Source organism: Spinacia oleracea, chromosome 1 (genome assembly GCF_020520425.1).
Source record: "Spinacia oleracea cultivar Varoflay chromosome 1, BTI_SOV_V1, whole genome shotgun sequence".
NCBI lineage: Eukaryota > Viridiplantae > Streptophyta > Magnoliopsida > Caryophyllales > Amaranthaceae > Spinacia > Spinacia oleracea.
This window is the reverse complement of record NC_079487.1, coordinates 2,170,837-2,189,470: the sequence shown is the minus strand read 5'-3', so window position 1 is coordinate 2,189,470 and position 18,634 is coordinate 2,170,837. Positions and strand designations below refer to the sequence as shown.

The 18,634-nt window shown below is 38.2% G+C and overlaps 2 protein-coding genes across 2 annotated transcripts; both read right to left on the bottom strand.

Moving 5' to 3' along the window:
* Window positions 1-7,365: 7,365 nt before the first annotated feature.
* On the bottom strand, window positions 7,366-9,846 carry LOC130465692 (uncharacterized). Its single transcript, XM_056834561.1, has 2 exons — window positions 9,142-9,846; window positions 7,366-8,390 (listed from the first exon to the last, which is right to left on the bottom strand). The coding sequence occupies exons 1-2, from the start codon at window positions 9,781-9,783 to the stop codon at window positions 7,776-7,778; spliced, it is 1,257 nt and encodes a 418-aa protein (XP_056690539.1). The 5' UTR covers window positions 9,784-9,846; the 3' UTR covers window positions 7,366-7,775.
* Window positions 9,847-11,196: 1,350 nt separating this feature from the next.
* LOC110800887 (uncharacterized) lies at window positions 11,197-14,272 on the bottom strand. Its single transcript, XM_056834947.1, has 3 exons — window positions 13,982-14,272; window positions 11,610-13,461; window positions 11,197-11,494 (listed from the first exon to the last, which is right to left on the bottom strand). The coding sequence occupies exon 2, from the start codon at window positions 13,382-13,384 to the stop codon at window positions 11,672-11,674; it is 1,713 nt and encodes a 570-aa protein (XP_056690925.1). The 5' UTR covers window positions 13,385-13,461; window positions 13,982-14,272; the 3' UTR covers window positions 11,197-11,494; window positions 11,610-11,671.
* Between the last annotated feature and the right edge of the window lie 4,362 nt (window positions 14,273-18,634).

Below are 18,634 nucleotides of genomic sequence, written 5' to 3'. Positions count from 1 at the left end.
TTGGGGGGAATGTATTCTGGCTGCTTGTCACTTGATCAATCGTACACCTACACCGGTCCTTGACAATAAAACCCCTTATGAGATGTTATTTGGAAAACCACCATCGTATGTGTCTATCCGGGTATTTGGGTGTCTGTGTTATGCGTATAATCTCCGGAGTAAAGGGGATAAGTTTGCGTCTCGTGGTCGCAAATGTGTGTTTCTGGGTTACCCGTTTGGCAGGAAGGGATGGCAACTGTACGACCTGGAGACACACGAGTTCTTTGTCTCAAGGGATGTAAAATTTCATGAACGGACGTTTCCATTCGCAGACACGTCGACTATGTTGCCTGCAATGCATGATGGTGGTGGGGTGCTTGACCAGTGGGGTTTGGATGAGAGTGGGACTGGATGTACTCAGGAGGTGTCGCCTGCAGGTGACAATGAGGAAGTGTCGTCACCTGCAGGTGCCACAGAGGAGGTGTCGTCGCCTGCGGGTGACACGGAGGAGGTCTTGTCGACTGTGAGGGAGGAAAAACATGATACACCTAGTCGAGGTGAATCAGACGTCGTCTCAGGTGTAGATGAGGCGACGGGTAGTGATGAGAGTGAGACAAGGCAGTGTGTGGAGGATACGGAGTTAGGAAGAGGGAAGCGTGTGAAGTTTCCGTCGACAAAGCTGAAAGATTGTGTGATACATACAATACGGGAAAAATATAGTACTTCCGACAAAACACTTACGGCGTCACCACCCTCAGGTACTCCTTATCATATCACATATTTTGTTAATTATGAGCGTTTTTCGTCAAAGCACAGGCATTATATAGAAGCATTGCAAGAAGGGCAAGTTCCTAAGAGTTTTAAACAAGCGATGCAACATGAGGGGTGGCGTCAGGCAATGGCTGCTGAAATCGACGCGTTGGAGGAACAGGGGACATGGACGTTGGAAAATTTGCCGGAAGGGAAGAAAGCACTGGGGAGTAAATGGGTGTATACTGAGAAGCGTGATGAGGATGGGAATTTGTTGAGACTGAAGGCTCGATTGGTATGTTTAGGGAATCATCAGGAGGAAGGGTTGGAATATAATGAGACATTCGCTCCCGTTGCGAAGATGGCGACAGTCCGAACTTTTCTAGCTGTCGCAGCTGTCAAACAGTGGGACGTGCATCAGATGGACGTACACAATGCGTTCTTGCACGGTGACTTGGAGGAAGAGATCTATATGAAGATTCCTCCTGGATTCCAGAAGAATCACTTTGACAAGGTGTGTCGAATGAGAAAGTCGTTGTATGGGTTGAAACAAGCACCTAGATGTTGGTTCCAGAAGTTGTCGACAGCATTGACACACTATGGCTTTCGACAGTCGCTGTCCGATTATTCGCTCTTTACTCTGTCTAAAGGTACGTTGCAGCTGAGCGTGCTCATTTATGTGGACGACATGATTATCGCAGGCAATAACAAGTTTGCGCTTGAGAGTTTTAAGGCATACTTGAAGGAGTGTTTTAAAATGAAAGACCTCGGGGCTCTGAAGTACTTCCTTGGGTTAGAGGTGGCACGAAGTAGTCAAGGGTTCTATGTATGTCAGAGAAAATATGCCCTCGACATCATCTCAGAGGCCGGATTGTTGGGAGCAAAGCCTGTGGACTTTCCCATGGAACAGAATCATAGGTTGGAATTGGCAGACGGGCCAGACCTGTCGGACGGTGAGCAGTATAGGCGTCTGATCGGACGTCTGGTTTATTTGGCTGTCACGCGACCAGACGTTGCCTACTCTGTACATGTCCTATCTCAATTTATGCAAGCACCAAAGGAGGCACATTGGGAAGCAGCTTTGCGAGTAGTGAGATACTTGAAGAAGTGTCCGGGTCAAGGTATATTGCTTCGGTCGGACAGCGCGTTGCAGTTGGAGGGGTGGTGCGACTCGGATTGGGCAGGGTGTCCAATGACGCGTCGGTCGGTGACTGGATGGTTTGTGTCACTTGGTATGTCGCCAGTTTCTTGGAAGACCAAGAAACAACATACTGTTTCTCGGTCGTCTGCTGAGGCAGAATATCGGTCGATGGCAGCTCTGACGTGTGAGTTGAAGTGGTTGAAACAACTACTACGCGACTTGGGGGTGACACACGACCAAGGCATGAGGATGTATTGCGACAGTCAGTCTGCGTTGCATATTGCACAGAATCCGGTGTTCCATGAAAGGACAAAACACATCGAGTCAGATTGTCATTTCATTCGAGATGCAATCAAGGAAGGGATCATCAGTCCGTCGTACGTGTCGACGAAGGTTCAGTTAGCAGATATCTTCACCAAAGCGTCGGGGAAGGCGCAATTTGAGTTTTTTTTGAACAAGATGGGCATTCGAGACCTACATGCTCCACCTTGAGGGGGATGTTAAGATATGTTAAGATATTAGATATTATTCTGTGAATATTCTGTAGAGTCCTAACTATGGTATGTTACCTAATGTGTAACTAGGGTTTAGGTAACTGAGTTGTACTATATATACGTGTGTGATTAATGAGAATAGTACGAGATTACACAATATTTGACAGTCTGTTTTTAGTAACCTCTCTTAAAATTATTTGGACTAGCGCAATAGTAAGATTTGTATAAAAACCTCAAAATCATAAAACAAACCTCATGAAAAACCTCTTATATATATACTTGGTAAAATAACAACTTCACATTTTTACCAAAAAAAAAGAGAATTATATATGTCCAAGCCAAATTGCATAAAATATAATTGTATACTATCTTATTATAACAAGTAAACTTGACAAAGCAACAATATACTCAAATCTAATATATATATATAAAGGAGGCATGTTTGCTGAATTATTAGAGCGCCACATAGGATTACTAATGGTTTCGGCCAATGAAAAATAAGATTCTTAATTTATTTTTGAATAAAAAAAATCGTTTGCCACGTAAATAATTAAGTAGATGCCACGTGGATATATATATATCTAAGTTTTAATTAAAAAAAAAAGAAATTAATTTGGTGAACCTTTGTTAGTAACGTAATGTGTTATCATAATACGGAGTGTTGTCCTATATGATACTTACCAATAAAAAAAAAACTATCCTATAGATGATAGGTGTCCTAGATGATATAGATGAATCCATACGGCTCTATGTATCAATGGTTTCGGCCAATGAAAAATAAGATTCTTAATTTATTTTTGAATAAAAAAAATCGTTTGCCACGTAGATAATTAAGTAGATGCCACGTGGATATATATATATCTAAGTTTTAATTAAAAAAAAAGAAATTAATTTGGTGAACCTTTGTTAGTAACGTAATGTGTTATCATAATACGGAGTGTTGTCCTATATGATACTTACCAATAAAAAAAAACTATCCTATAGATGATAGGTGTCCTAGATGATATAGATGAATCCATACGGCTCTATGTATCAATTGATGAATCCATACGGTTCTATGTATCAATTCACGAATCCAAGTTACCTATTAACACTAATACACTACAATTTTTTAAGATATAAATTGGAAGTTCTAATCATATTCAAATCCTATAAATTAGTCGTATTGTTCAATTCATAACTCATACACAATCACATCTTTCACTTTTAAGTTTGGTTATCAATGGCCGCTACTTCTTTGATCCATGATTTAAATTCGAGTAGGAACGACTGGAAAATAAAAGTTCGTGTTTCGCGCTTAATTGATGTGGTAAATTTCCGCAAACAAAATAGTTTAATTAGTTTGGACATGGTGCTCATCGACGAAGAGGTATATAATTCTTCTAATATTTACTTTATGATTTTAAAATAAACTTCCTAAATTAACTTATAATGTTATCATTTAACTGCAGGGTGATTATGTGCATGCCTCAATCAAATCAAATTTTGTCTAACACTTTCGTCCAAAATTAACTGAGGGAAAAATCTATACAATAGACGAATAAAACAAGATCTAACATGAATATGTTTTGAAATATGTATAGAAAAGAAATTAGAATATTCTTTTCAATTATGAATAGTGTCAAGTTTTCAAGCAGGACTAATAACCAAGAACAAAAGGTGTATTATTTATTATTTATCATTTATGTGCATGCCTCAATCAAATCAAATTTTGTCCAACACTTTCGTCCAAAATTGACTGAGGGAAAAATCTATACAATCAGATATTTTTCGGTCCAACCTAATAAGGAACAATATCGTATTGTTGGCGACAATAAAATAATGATACAATTTTTTCAAAATACCGTTGTTAGGGCCGTTGGGAATATAGATAAGATCCCAATGCATCGATTTGATTGTGTACAGTTACAACACTTGAATAAGTTTGTTAAAAACTACTCACTTCCTGGTATGTATGATTTTGTTATTTATTCCGTACTAAAGTTTATTTCAGTTATTGTGAAACAATTTTGCTAAATACTTTGTCTTTTTTTCCTTTGTTGTTTTTTTTTTTCTCTTTTTAGATGTAGTTGGTATGGTTGTGAATGATGTTGGAGATTCTATCGAAATAGAAGACCAATGGTACTTTTTTTTTTTTTTCTTCTGTAGAGTTAATTAAATATATTATTTATGATGTTATTATTTATTTAGTTTTCTTATCTACATCATTGCAGGGGACAACGAGCCCAATTAAAAATTTGGAGCAACTGTTTTGCTGAATATTTCCAACAAAAAACCCAACTTGGTGATTCTACTAAGCCTTTTGCTATAGTTGTTACGTCTACCATGGTAAAATAATTTTTAGGTAAGTATTGGTATCACACATTATTTCTTAAAAATTATTTTACGAACTTTTTTTTTTTTTTTATTTTATTTTATACAGGTAAAATTAATCTAATCACTTCACCATCAACCAAGATATATATAAATCTTGATGTTCCGAAGGTTCGTAAATTGAAAGACATATGGAGGTATAGTTCATATATATCTGCTACACTTAATAAGCTAATGAATTTCAAAATTAAACGTATTTATTCGGGGGTAACTTAACCATAAAATTTGGCGGTTGGATCTCAAATGCCAAAAAGTACCAGTTATGGAACATGCACCGTGGCTTGATGCTTAGCGTCCTCGATACTCATACTTATCATGTATACAACCCTGCCACCAATGAGGTTTTTGTCCTACCTAAGTCTCCTTCTCAACTTTCCAGAATTTGACCCACTGAGCTAGCAGCCATCGTTAATTTTTCAGATTAGGGTCATTAGTTTTTCCAAGGACACAATCACGCACGAGTATGCAGCACAAATCAAAACCATCAAATAAAATCAAAAAACCGACATTAGAGATGCTAATTAGTAGAATATTAGAAAGGAATCGTATAATCAAATGTTTATATCTTAATAATATGTTTTCTTATATTATATACTTGATTTTAGCCCGTGCGATTCACGGATTCTATTAAATTATTATGTTTAAATAAAAATTCTATGTATATAGTTACTTTAACATATTAGATTAGATTATTTTTTTATTTTGCACTGAATTTCATTATATATTTTTTATTTATAATTATGAGAGTGTTTGTTTTTGGATGAAATTGTATATGCGTAATATTAATAATTAATTAATAAAAATATCTACGCGGCACTTAATTATTTATCTATATGGCACTCGACTTTTTTAATTCAAAGTTAAGTGTGAAATCTTATTTTTCATTGGCCGAAACCATTAGATTTCCCACGTGGCGCTCTAATATTGGATTAATGTTTGATTTTAAATTGAATTTTATTTATTTTATTTTAGATTAGTATTTGATTTTGGATGAATTTTATTTTAGATTTATTTTTTAATTATATTATTAGAGTGTTTGATTTTAGATGGAGTTTTATATATTAGTAATTAATTAATTAAAATATCTACGTGGCACCTAATTAATTATTATGTGGCAATCGATTTTTTTAATTCAAAAATAAATTAGAAATCTTATTTTTCATTGGTCGAAACCAATAGTAATCCTATGTGGCGCTCTAATATTTCAGCAAATATGCCTCCTTTATATATATATATATTAGATTATTGTTGTTATAGTGAAAAATTAGAAACTACAACTATTGGACAACTTGAAGTACAGCGTACTGGTGTGACACCAGAAGAAATTATCTCTAAAACAATTGGTATCTCTACTCTCATCGATCATATCCAAAAAACTGTTGAAAAGGTATTTAATATTTTGTACATTAACCATGTTTTTATGTTAAACCCGATCTAACTTAACTTTATTATTTGTGAATATTTATAGGATTTAATCTTCTACTGTAAGACTAAAGTTACTAAAATCATGGGTGAAAATAGCTGGTATTATATCTCATACCCGGGTTGTAAAAAACGCGTCACTCCAAGATTAAAAGACTTTTATTGCATCACTTGCGAGAAATCTATTGAAAGGCCAATACCAAGGTTTATATTCTATACTCTATACATTTTTTTATCTTTTTTTTTATTTAACTGTTATTTTTTATTCAATAAATTTTGTTTAAAAAACCCAAAAAATATCAGGTACCGTATAGAACTTGGAGTTGATGATCACACTGGATCAACAATATTTGTTTTATTTGATGAAGTAGCTAAGAATTTAATTGGACAAGACGCAAGTGCTCTTTTTGAGGCTCATATCTATGAAAAGGTTATTCTCCTATTCTTAATTAGATAAAATTTTGTTTTAAAACATTGTTTTAAAATTTTCCCCTTATTATCAACTAATCTTCAACTAATCTTTGCAGGCTAATGAAAAAGATGACGATAGCGACAATGAGGATGATACACAAATACCAAAACTGATTGAAAATATCATAGGGAGAGAATTCGTTTTTAAAGTTAAAATCACTGCTTTTAACCGTAAAACAGCGCGACAAAGTTTTCTATTTTTAGCCCCATGCGATTCACGGATTCTATTAAATTATTGAGTTAAAATAAAACTCATATATATCACCTGCTATATTTATAAACTACCTCCGTTTCAAGAAGATCTTTAGAGTTACTATTTGCACGAACTCTAATGCAATATTTACATATTAACATAATTATTACTCTGTAGTTGTTAATAGTTATTAATTGTCTTAAGAAAAAACCACAAAACGACACCATCCATTCACCGTAACGCAACCTCATAACATAAATACAAAACCTTTACTAAAAAGAAAAAATAAAACAAACCCGTGTATCGCACGGGCTTCAAAACTAGTTCTTATTTAAACGTGGTTTACAATACATGTTGTATATCGGAGTAAAAATTAACTTTTTTTTTTTTTATAACAATTTTTGTTTCTTGCACTAGCTATAATACAAGATTGGTTTTATTCTTTTTCAATTCTCATCCTCGATCAATCAGTTAAGTTGTAGGACAAGTTTAATGTAAGTAGAACTTAATTAAGGTATGTTTACATGGTTTAATTTATAGAGATTGGAGAATAAAAAACGGCCTGTATTAATTTATGACGAGTATGAAAGTCAAAACATTGTAACAATAAATTAAATTAGAAAACAGTATATATATTCGATCAACTACTATAATTCTAATTACACATTTCAATCCGTACGTATACGTACATTTAAAACAATTATTAATAATGAATCGAAGCAAAGAAAAAAGAAAAAAGAAAAAAGAAAAAAGAATTGAATTGAATTAAGAAGAATAGGTACATAATAATAATAATAATAATAATATCCCTGGGGCGGGGCTTACCTTCTAGGAAGGGCCTCCCCAATACCCAAGGACATCCACGTACACTATAATGTAACTTGAAAAGTAACTTACACTTTGAATATCATATCGATATCATGTATTATCAGCAGCATATATAATTGTATAATTATATATCATGTAGTAATAAGTTTGTTATCCGGTTGTGAACATGTGCTTCAGTACACTTTGAAGTTTGAATATCACCATCATCATCGTCAGCAGCAGCAGCAACTTGAAAGTTGTTGTTTGATTGAATGAAGGGATCATCAGTCGTGATTGCAGCAGCAGTTGTTGTTGTTGTTGTTGTTGTTGTTGTTGTTGTTGTTGTTGTTGTTGGAGGAAGAAGCATTAATTCCATGTCGCCATCATCAAATGTTAACATGTTCATTATATCCCTATGAAACTCATCATCATCATCTTGGTTGTTTAACTCAAGTTCATGGCCATCATCAAATGTTAACATATTCATCATATCCTTGTGAAACTCATCATCATCGCCCACGTCTTGCTCGTTCAACTGAAATTCATGGCCATCAGTACTTGCGCAAGGAGGAACAACATAATTGGCCGTTGTTGTTGTTGTTGTTGTTGTTGTTGGTGGTGGTGGTGTTGCTGGTGTTGTTGCTGGTGTTGTTGTTGGTAGTGTTGTTGTTGGTGTTGTTTTAAGGCATTGGATTTGTTTCCTTTGCTTAAATTGCTTATCCACTTTCTTGTGAATGTGACAGTATACAATTCTCTTTAGCTGCATCATAAATAAATAAAAAACACAGGTTAATATATAAAATACATATACACGCGTAAATATAGTATTAATTTCTAGCATGAACTAATGAAATTAATCCTAAATAACTGTCATCTTCGCTTTACAAGAACCAACATTAATTGACCTATATGGCTATATATATATGATTACTAAAAATATATTCATAAAAGTTACAAAAAAAATATACCCATAAATCTATACTAATATTTTTAAAACACAATGTTTTACTTGTCACGTGTCCACTCTTTAAAATCTCTATTTTTTTTTTCTAATTGATTTGCACTTGAAATCTTAATTTATTTTGAAGATTTTTTTTTTATAATTACATGACTCTCCATATGTTTTTCATTAATGTTATTTATGTTCATAACATCCTATTTAATCATTTTTAGAATGAATAGATCAGTTTTCATTCCGGCTTTCAACTTCTATATCAAAGTATATTATATAAATTTGCTTAAAAATTTACCCGGTTAAAAACTAGTTTGTATGTAAACCTAATCACCGATTTATAATTCTATAACAATAAGAGATCAATATTAATTAATGGTCAACTTAAATTAATGAATTAAAACAAAATAAAGACAATTATTCAGGAATGAATTGAACTAGCAATAATCAAAGATGCATGGATAAATATATTTATTTAACATCGATGGATCTCAATGCCCTAATAATAATTGATAATTAGATTAGAAAGTATATATGCGAGAGGGATATAGGATCTTACTTGTTGAATATTAACGGTAGTAACATCAATGCAGTGCTTGTTGAGTAAGTAGATAATGTAACTTTTCTTCATGGAGTATTCATGCATGATCCAAGAAGCTCCGGTTTCGGCGGCGAAGGCAGCAGCAACGGCCGCTTCATTGGCGGTGGCGACGGCGGCGGCCTCATCTTGTTTTCTTGATTTACGACGACGTACTTGTTGTTGTGTTTTTTGTTCCTCTTTCTTTAAAGGATACTTGAACTTGAACAACTTTTTCTTACCAACAAAAACATCTTCTCCTTGAATGTTCAAGAAACAAGGGTCTGGTTTCTCCTCAGACCAAGTACCAAGACCAGCAGTTCTAATGTACTTGTTTTTAGATTTTTTCTTCAAGGTTGTAAACAAGTAAAATTCTTTATCATCTTCGAATAAGAAACCTTGATTATTATTATGATAATGATCAAATAGTTGTTTAGGTGATAAGTTGGAGTAAATGTCGATATCACGAACATAACCATCATAAGGAGGTGGTAATATTTGTTGTCCCATAAGTCTTTTTGGAAGGAAGTGAGAAAAGATGTCGTTAATTGAAGGTTGAAACACGAAACCTGCCATTGGAATCGATGGATTACAATCTGGATTTGTGTTTAGTGAGATAGCCATAATTAATTATATTGAAGATGATAGCTAGGGTTTAGGGTTTAGGGTTTAGGGTTTAGGGTTTAGGTAGAGTGTTACGTACAATAATGATAGCTAGATGAATAGTAGTATATTTATATTAGAGAATAGGAGGTTAGTGTTGACGTATGATTAACGCAAATAATGCGGAGTATGATAAGAGAAGCTTCTAATATTAATTCCATACGAAGTACGGAGTAAATCATATTATAGGATAAGAGAAGCTTCTAATTTAACTTGTTTGAAAAGCAAAGAAAAGAAAACGTGTTATTATTTATTCAACACTTGCTGAAACAAATCTACTTGAACTTTAATTCTTCTTAATTAAAAGAATTACAGAAATATACTTGGTATATTTTCTTTATCAAAGAACGCATTGCACGTGCAAGCTAGGATAATAACACTCTACGTTAATACGAGAAAAATATCTCTAAAATTTGACTAATACATACGTAGTACTACTATAGATGATTTTTGGTTTGAATTAGATAATGAACATTGGGAACACCGTAGCTCCATCTTGTGATGAGATGAGATACTAATCAAGGGTAGTTCTCAACTTATACGTTGGAATGGAACTATTTTCCCAAAGGTACGTTAATATATAACTTTGGCGGAATTTGATTTCCAAGTATCTAACTCTAACGTTTCCCTACAAAATAAAAACATACAGAGTAATAAACATTGGGATCATGGCCTCTATTCATTCCAGACTCATTTTAGAATCTCATGATCTGAATAAGGGTCTTTGTAATTTTCGATCCTAAAGGCCCGAATACGAAATGGGTATAGATAAAAATAATAATAATAATAGGGTATGAGTAACCGAACTATCCAACGACCAAAGCTGGAAAAATCTAATAATAGGGTATGAGTAACCGGACTATCCAACGACCAAAGCTGGAAAAATCTTATGTGATTAAAAAAAATTATGAATGCAATACGCGTTTCGTTTCTGTTTTAAATATTTTTAAAAAAATTTATGATTGTAGTCGTTTCTATTTTTGATATTTGTACATGGTCAATTTTTTTCTTAACAAAGTTGTATGGATGTGTAGCTTCAAAATATCAATGTTCGAAGATGTTTATTGAAAAGTGAGGAAAAGGCATATAGGTACGCCCAAATCCAAATGAGAAAATCTTTTTAATCCTAAATCCTCCGTACTAACAAAAAAAAAAGAAGTTTAAAAAATGCAATTGAATTGAGAAGTGTGTGGATTAGTCTTTCCATATTTATACTGTTATTGAACCTTCTGACGATTACTGACTACTGATTACTCAAACTTACTTAAAATTAATTAAGTTTAGCATCCCACAGTTGCAGTGGTAAACCTTAACCTTAGCATTCAATATTCGTATTAGGTTCTGAGATATATTGTGCAACTGCAACCATGTGCATAAATCGAACATGTAAGTTTATCATATTATAATTTCACCAGAGAAACAGAAACAGAAAGGGAAAGAGATCGATAACTCTACTCAATATTTATACATTCCTTGAATTGAAGAAAGCTCGTCTCTCTCCGAAACATGCTAATCAAATTTACAAAACTAAAACAACAAAAAAAACACACACACAAAAGCCTTACAAAAATTCAGATGACTAATGTCTAAGATCTCTTTTTTCACCTCTGTTTCTACTGTCCATTGCTATATTATACTACTGCACGCATTTAATCCTATGCATCCAATCCCCCTGCAACCACAATACAAAAACCAAACAACACATAATTAAATATTAACATAAACAACCATTAAGTTAAGCTTCACAAATACTTACATAAACAAGCTTAATGGAGTTTAGAGTTTACCTTGAGACTGAATTTTGTGAAACAAAACCAAATCAACTCCAAAAAATGGGTATCTCTACTATCTAACAAGCTGGACCAACACTCCTATCCTCTTCGCTTCCAGGTCGTTGCAGTTGTGGCTGTGGATTATCTTCATATTGATGATGAGGGTGAACAAGGTGTTGATGTTGAGGATTATCATCATGTTGGTGATGATGGTGAGCAAGGTGCTGATGTTGAGGATTATCATCATGTTGGTGAGCAAGGTGCTGATGTTGAGGATTATCTTCATGTTGGTAATGATGGCGAAGAAGGTGCTGATGTAGAGGATTATCTTCATGTTGGGGACGATGATGCTGAACAAGGTGCTGATGTTGAGGATCATCTTCATGTTGGAGACGATGATGCTGAACAAGGTTTTGATGTTGAGGATCATCTTCATGTTGGTGACGATGATGCTGAACAGGGTGCTGATGTTGAGGATCATCTTCATGTTGGTGACAATGATGCTGAACAAGGTGCTGATGTTGAGGATCATCTTCATGTTGGAGACGATGATGCTGAACAAGGTTTTGATGTTGAGGATTATGTTTGTGTTTTATATGTCCCTGGTGGTGGTGTTGTTGTGGTGTACCTGGCTGCTCAACAAATAACAGCTGCCCTAATGAGTCATCTAGCTGCGATTGTTTCTGTGGTTGAATCTGATCATACACGTTAGGATCAAAAGTGGTAACTCCAAGAGCCAAAGACGGTGATGCAGACCCCATCTGATTGTACGCATTAGGATCAAACGTGGTCACTCCAAGTGCCAAAGATGGTGATGCAGACTCCATCTGACTGTATGCATTAGGATCAAGCGTGGTAACTCCAAGAGCCAAAGACGGTGATGCAGACTCCATCTGATTGTATGCGTTAGGATCAAACGTGGTAGCTCCAAGAGCCAAAGAAGGTGATGCAGACCCCATCTGATTGTATGCGTTAGGATCAAACGTGGTCAATCCAAGTGCCAAAGACGGGGCTGTAGCAGCTGATGCAGACCCCACTTGATTAAACCCAGCAACACCCATCGCTCCCTCATATCCACCACCGCCTCTATCATTAAACCTCATCAACTGATGTTGCTGTTGTTGCCAGTTCCTCATCATCATCTCCTGCTCATCTCTCACTGACAATGCCGCCAGCTGCTGAGCCTGAATCAACTGCTGCTGTTGCTGCCCTTCTCTGATCACCAACTGTCCACCACCACTGCCACCAGCCCCATGAGATGGGCCTGCAGCAACCCCTGTAGGAATACCAACCCCATAAGATGGGCCTTCTGTAGGAATACCAAGCCCATGAGATGGGCCTGCATAAGATGGGCCTCCAGCAACCCCTGTAAGAATACCCATCATAGGCCCCATATTAGACTGTTGCTGCATGTTGTCATAACCTTGCGGAATCATAGGCATAAGTGCAGATGGCCCAATGTAAGTGGATAATTCTTTCTTGGCAACATAAAGGTCAGACCGTATATGCTTAAGCCGCTGCTGCATAAGGGATATAAGGCCCACACAGCCATAGACCGGGTCTTGCAGCCTCGCCTCGGCTTCATAGACTAACGAATTTGCAGCATTCGCTCGTTGTGTCACTTCCAGCTCGTTGAGTAGCTTTGCCACGTTGCTGGCTCCGAACACCTTGTGCACATCAGCGAACCTATGGGGATGCTCAGGAGGAAAGTATGGCGCGAACGCACATTCTTCAGTGCATTTTCTCCTTAGAAACTTACACGCTGCACACGGTGAATAAGGCGCTGACATCTCTACCAACCTCCCACCTTCAACACCCCTATTCTTTTATTCTTTTGTGCTTTCTAGGAATGATTTTGCGTCAAATACTGCCAAAAAATAGATACTTATCAACAATCCAATTCTGGAAAATAACCTACTGCTAAATTGATTGACATAAAATTATACTAAATAAATTAAAGAAACAAAGAAGAGGAGGAAGTTTCATTGATTGAGACTCAGATATATGGGGAATCGCAAAGCATATTCAATCTTTTTTAATATTCGTAATCCCAAGTCAAAATAAATTAACAGTAATCGTACTAGTTGAAATAAATTAAGTATTTGTAGTAATTAACACGACAGTAGTATCTTTCATAAATGATCCCCAATTAAACAAAAAAGAACCCAAATAAATATGAACTCCATAATTCCATTAAAATGCTGCTACTCAAACACAACGACGAATTGAAACAAAGAAATTAAAAGATAAAATAACCTAATATGCATTTAATCAACAATGGAAAATCGTATTCATCGACGTAAATTGTGCAAGATATATCGCATTCAAAGATGATTCTAAAACTCTGCTTAATTAACTTGATTGAAAGATTTAGGGCTAGTGATTACCTTCGCAAACCGAATGCGTAATAACAATGGCGTGCTGCTTTCAGAGTTGCGGTAAGACTGATAGATGCTGGCAAGATGATGAAATGATCGAATATGGTTTAATGGTGTAATCAATCAGGGAAGAGGAAGACGATGAAATGATCCAATGTAGTTTCTTTGAGAACCTACGACTGATTGATGATCATGTAGACCCTATTCAAGAATTGCTTCGCTGGGTGACAAACAAAACTCACGACAGAGAACGGGGATAAATTATAACGGCTGAACAAATTATATATTCATTTACCCTAATCACATTATTATTAATTTTTTTTAGAGGGGATAATCATCACATGATTATTGGCTACGTAGTATAAAAGAAAATTTAATTTTTAATTAAGATTATTTTTATTTTCCATTTTGTTCCGAGTATGGAATTGGGGGAGCCCTGCCTGGTGACGTTGCCCTGTCAGACAGAACGAACGTAAGCTAACCTCGGGGGTTTAACCGAGGAAACCCCCTCCGATGTCTAAGTCAGCAAATGGGATAATGCTCTAGAGAGAGAAAGTAGAGAGGGTTAAGAATTGTACTTGTATTGAACGTGTCCGCAAATGAATGGGGACGACAGTATTTATAGGCGTACTATTCAGTACTTTGGCCTATTCAGATGTTGCCGCGTGTACGCTAGTGATGTACTTGTTGTTTGTCCTTTTGCTTAACGACGTATCTATGTTGTCGTCTAGCAGGTCGTTGCCCCGCAGACCTAAGGGTCTGCGCGGTTCTTGAGGACTTGTGGTACTTTCAATAGGTACTTCCTGCGGTTGCTTTGCTTGATCGGTCTTATCAGATGTCCGATGGTCTGCTGTGACGTGGATGATCTGCTAGGTTACTTCTACTCCGTACAACTAGTCCCCAAGAGTAGGGCTGACTGCTTGGAGTTAGGCCTGCTCTTTCTGTGTTTTTGGCTGCGTCCTGTACAACTAGTCCCCAAGAGTAGGGTTGACTGCTTGGAGTTAGGCCTGCTTTTTCTGGCCATAACCTGCGCGATTGGCTGTATGTATCTTTGCCTTTTTTTTTTTTTTTTTTTTAAACCGTCGTGGTTTTACTGTAGTTAGCGTTTGAAAGGAAAATAAACCGTCACGGTTTATAGCGCCCCACGTGTCCTTCATCCAGGTAAGTGACTCGAAGGGTCTTCCAATCTTGGCCGTTTATTTCTTTCCTTAAATATGGGCTTCAGTCATTTTCTTTTTCTCTCTCCTTTTTCTTACCTTCTTCATCTTCTTACTCTCTTCTAGCTTCACTTCGCTTCGAACTCAATTTCACCATTTCCAGAGTGTTCTAACTCCAAGTTCCTTGCTTTCTTGTGTTTTCGTGTTATTCCGGTGATTGCGCGTCCATTGGTGGTGGTGCTTTCTCCTGGGATTATCGAGGTTTTCTGGGTTCGAACTTTTGCTCAAGGGTTTTAGTCCGCCATTGTCGAATTTTTGACTCCTTCTTCTCTCTTCCAAGTATTCCTTTTGCCTTCATTATGTCTTTTTTCTTTTGTTTTGCATGTCCATTTGAGTGTTTTGGTATTTTTCATGGTTTTTTGTGGTATGTGTGTTTTTGGGTGTTTTTGTGGTTTTGAGTTCGCCATTCCTGAACTTCTGAAGCTTTTCTCTTCTTCCCATTTCTCCTGCATTTTTTATGTCGTTTTGCGTTCTTCTTCCTGTCGTTTTGTATTTTGTGGTACTTGTCTACTTTTTTGTTTTGACTTTCCTCCTTCTTCCCTTTGTTTATTCTTCTTCTTTTTTTTTCTTTTTTTTTGTTCTTTCAGTCAACATGTCTGATACCTCTGATAGTGCCAACCCTAGTAGCCCTGGGTATATGAGTGATTCCTCCGAGCCATACTCTCCTTCTTCCCCTTCCTCTGTCTCTTTACCCTCTGATGAAGAGGCTAGGACAATAGCAGAGAATAGGACTAAGTCTATGCATGATGTCATTTCTCGTTCTGAGCCTGCGGTGATATCTATCTCCAGTGGTTCTTCCTCTGGGGGTGGGTCCCCCGTTGTTGGCAGGGCTACGCCTGTTGTGTCAGGGCCTACTCCTGCCTTTCGTCAGCGTCTTAGAGAACTGCGCCATGAGCATTTGGCCAGGGCGGTTCGACTGAACCCTCCCCCTAACGCCCCTGTGGGATTAGATATCCAACCTTTGTCCGAAGTAGCCTGGTTGGACAGTTTTGATCAACTAGACGAGCCTTTCACTGGGGGTATTGATGGGTCATTGCATGTTTACCGCAGACGTTCTTCAATGGCAAGTGGCCCTAGCAGTGTTTATGGCGACGCAGAGCATCATCTTGAGAATCCCATTCTCGAGGAGGTGGGGCTTCTCCGACCGTTTCCGTTGTATGTCGAGGAAGATCTGCCCGTTGGCTCGACTGAAAATTATTTAAGTCCTGAAGTTTCATATGGTCCCTTAAATGTTGCGCCGGATGCGGACTGGCTCAAAGCAGCTCGTCAACATGATTATCCTGGTGTTGGAAGGGAGCTTTATGCTTTTCCCCCTTGATATGAGCTGGTTGTCCCCGCAGATGATGCTCGTATTACTGCTCCTCCCCCAGGTCATATTGGGTTGTATTGATATCATCTGGACTTTGGGCTGCGCTTTCCCTTGGATCCAACCTTGGCCAAATTCCTGAAGGCTTTTAATGTCTGCCTGGCGCAGCTTCATCCGTTTGCTATACGGACTCTGGTCTGCTACTTGTGGGTGGTGCGTTTCAAAGGCTTCCTTGAGACTCTCTCTTTATGCAAACGACTGCACTGTATTAGAAGCAGTGATAACAAGGAAGGGAGCATTGGTTGGTTCACCACTTACACTGCTCGAGGCAAGATGACTTGTCTGGGTAATCCTACCGGGCAGAGGGATTGGAAGGGTCGATTCTTCTGGCTCCGAGTTCCCGCCGACTTTCCGCTGCCCCGCACTTTTGTCCCTCCTAATGGCAGAATGGAAGGTGTAAAGGTCCTTGCTGGTCATAATTTGGAGGATGCTGCCTACGAGTGGTTTGACTCCGTGGTCAAACGTGACGCCAATGGGAAGGATATTGGCCGTGCACCCAGGAATTGGCTACCTAAGTCAATGTATATTCTGCGGAATGATGTTCTTTCCGCTATGCACTTGTGCAATACCCATCCCCACGGTATACTTTTCTTTCCTTTTGACTTTTTCTGTCTTGTACTTAGTTTTTTTTTTTTTTTTTTTTTTATACTATCATGACACTTTCATGTTGCCCTGCTAGGTCACCAACATCTTGATTTGAGTTCCTTGGGCTTGGCTGCTGATGGGACCCCACAGACCAACGAACCGGCAGAGGACCCTGCCAATGCCTATCGTACCATAGCTGACGCTGTTGGTGGTCGCAGGGCGAGTTCTCGGCGGACTGCCCGAGGAGGGAGTCTTGCTGCTAATCGCCCTGCCAGAGGTGGGGGCTCTGTGGTTAGCCGTACTGGCAGAGGCGGAGGCTCTGCGGGAGTAGTTACCGGGGCAGGCATCTCGGCACCACGCTCTACCCCTACCTCTCGAGCTACCTCTTCTACTCCTTCCTCTGCGCGGCGTGGTCATACCACTCGCGGAGGAGGTAGTGTGGCGGGTCAACGCCGGCCTCGCTCTGAGATGGAGAGTGTTTCTGCTGACGCGACTGGAACAGCTGCAGACCAATTGCGGTCTGCTCAACCAGATCAGGTCGTGGATTCTTCTATCTCTGAGCAGGTGGAAATTGTGGCTGAGGAGCGGGATGTTCCTTTTGTGCAACGCCCAGGTAAACGCGTTTGCACTGGGGAGAGCTCTCGTTCACAGGAGCAGGCTCAAGCTTCTGCTCCTGCTAATCAGAGCACTGCTTCTCTCCCTACCTCGTCTGCTGCTCTTGCTGCTTATTTGGAGGAGTAGTTGAAGTTGCCCGAATCCTCCATCCCTTCTTATGTAAACATCAGAAACCACGAGTTTTTGGAGAAGGAGATCCTTGATGTTCGCCCTGAGGTGAACCCGGAGCTAGCTGCCCTCTTTCCTCCTGCACCGATTAGCGGCGACATTTTTGTTCCTAACTGGGATGTCAAAGCTAATGAATCCTTGTATGCTAGCTTCCCAGAGAAGGGTGGGACGTTGGCATATCGGATGTTGAAGGGAATGACGTTGCCAGCTGACCGTCCTCTGGAGCGTGTTTATACTCCTGGGGCTAACGCCTGCCAGAAGGTGTTAGAGGTATGAAGTTTGTACATCCTTATTGTTTTGTACTTAGTCGTTTTTTGCATGTTTTTATTTTAACACTTTTTTTTTTTTATTAGGCTGGAGGTGCAGTGAAGGAGCTCTGTGACTTCTTTTTCTATTATCAGAGGAAACATGACGAGCATCTTTCTCTCCTTGAAGAACGAGACAGGCAGATTCGGGATCTGACCTTAGAAAATGAGAGAGCGTCTTCTTCCCTTACCATTGCTAATGCCAACGTTCAGGCCATATCCGTGGAGCGGGATAATTTGGCTAGTGAGGTCGTTGCTCTGCGTCCAGCTAGGGAGAGCTTGGCCAAGGCTCAGGCGGAGATAGAGGCTGAGAGGAAACGCACTGAAGATTTGGCGGAGCAGCTAAGCCTTGTTGAGCAGAGGCATGCTGATGAGCTGGAAGGCCTTCGCCGTTCTGTGCAGAGGG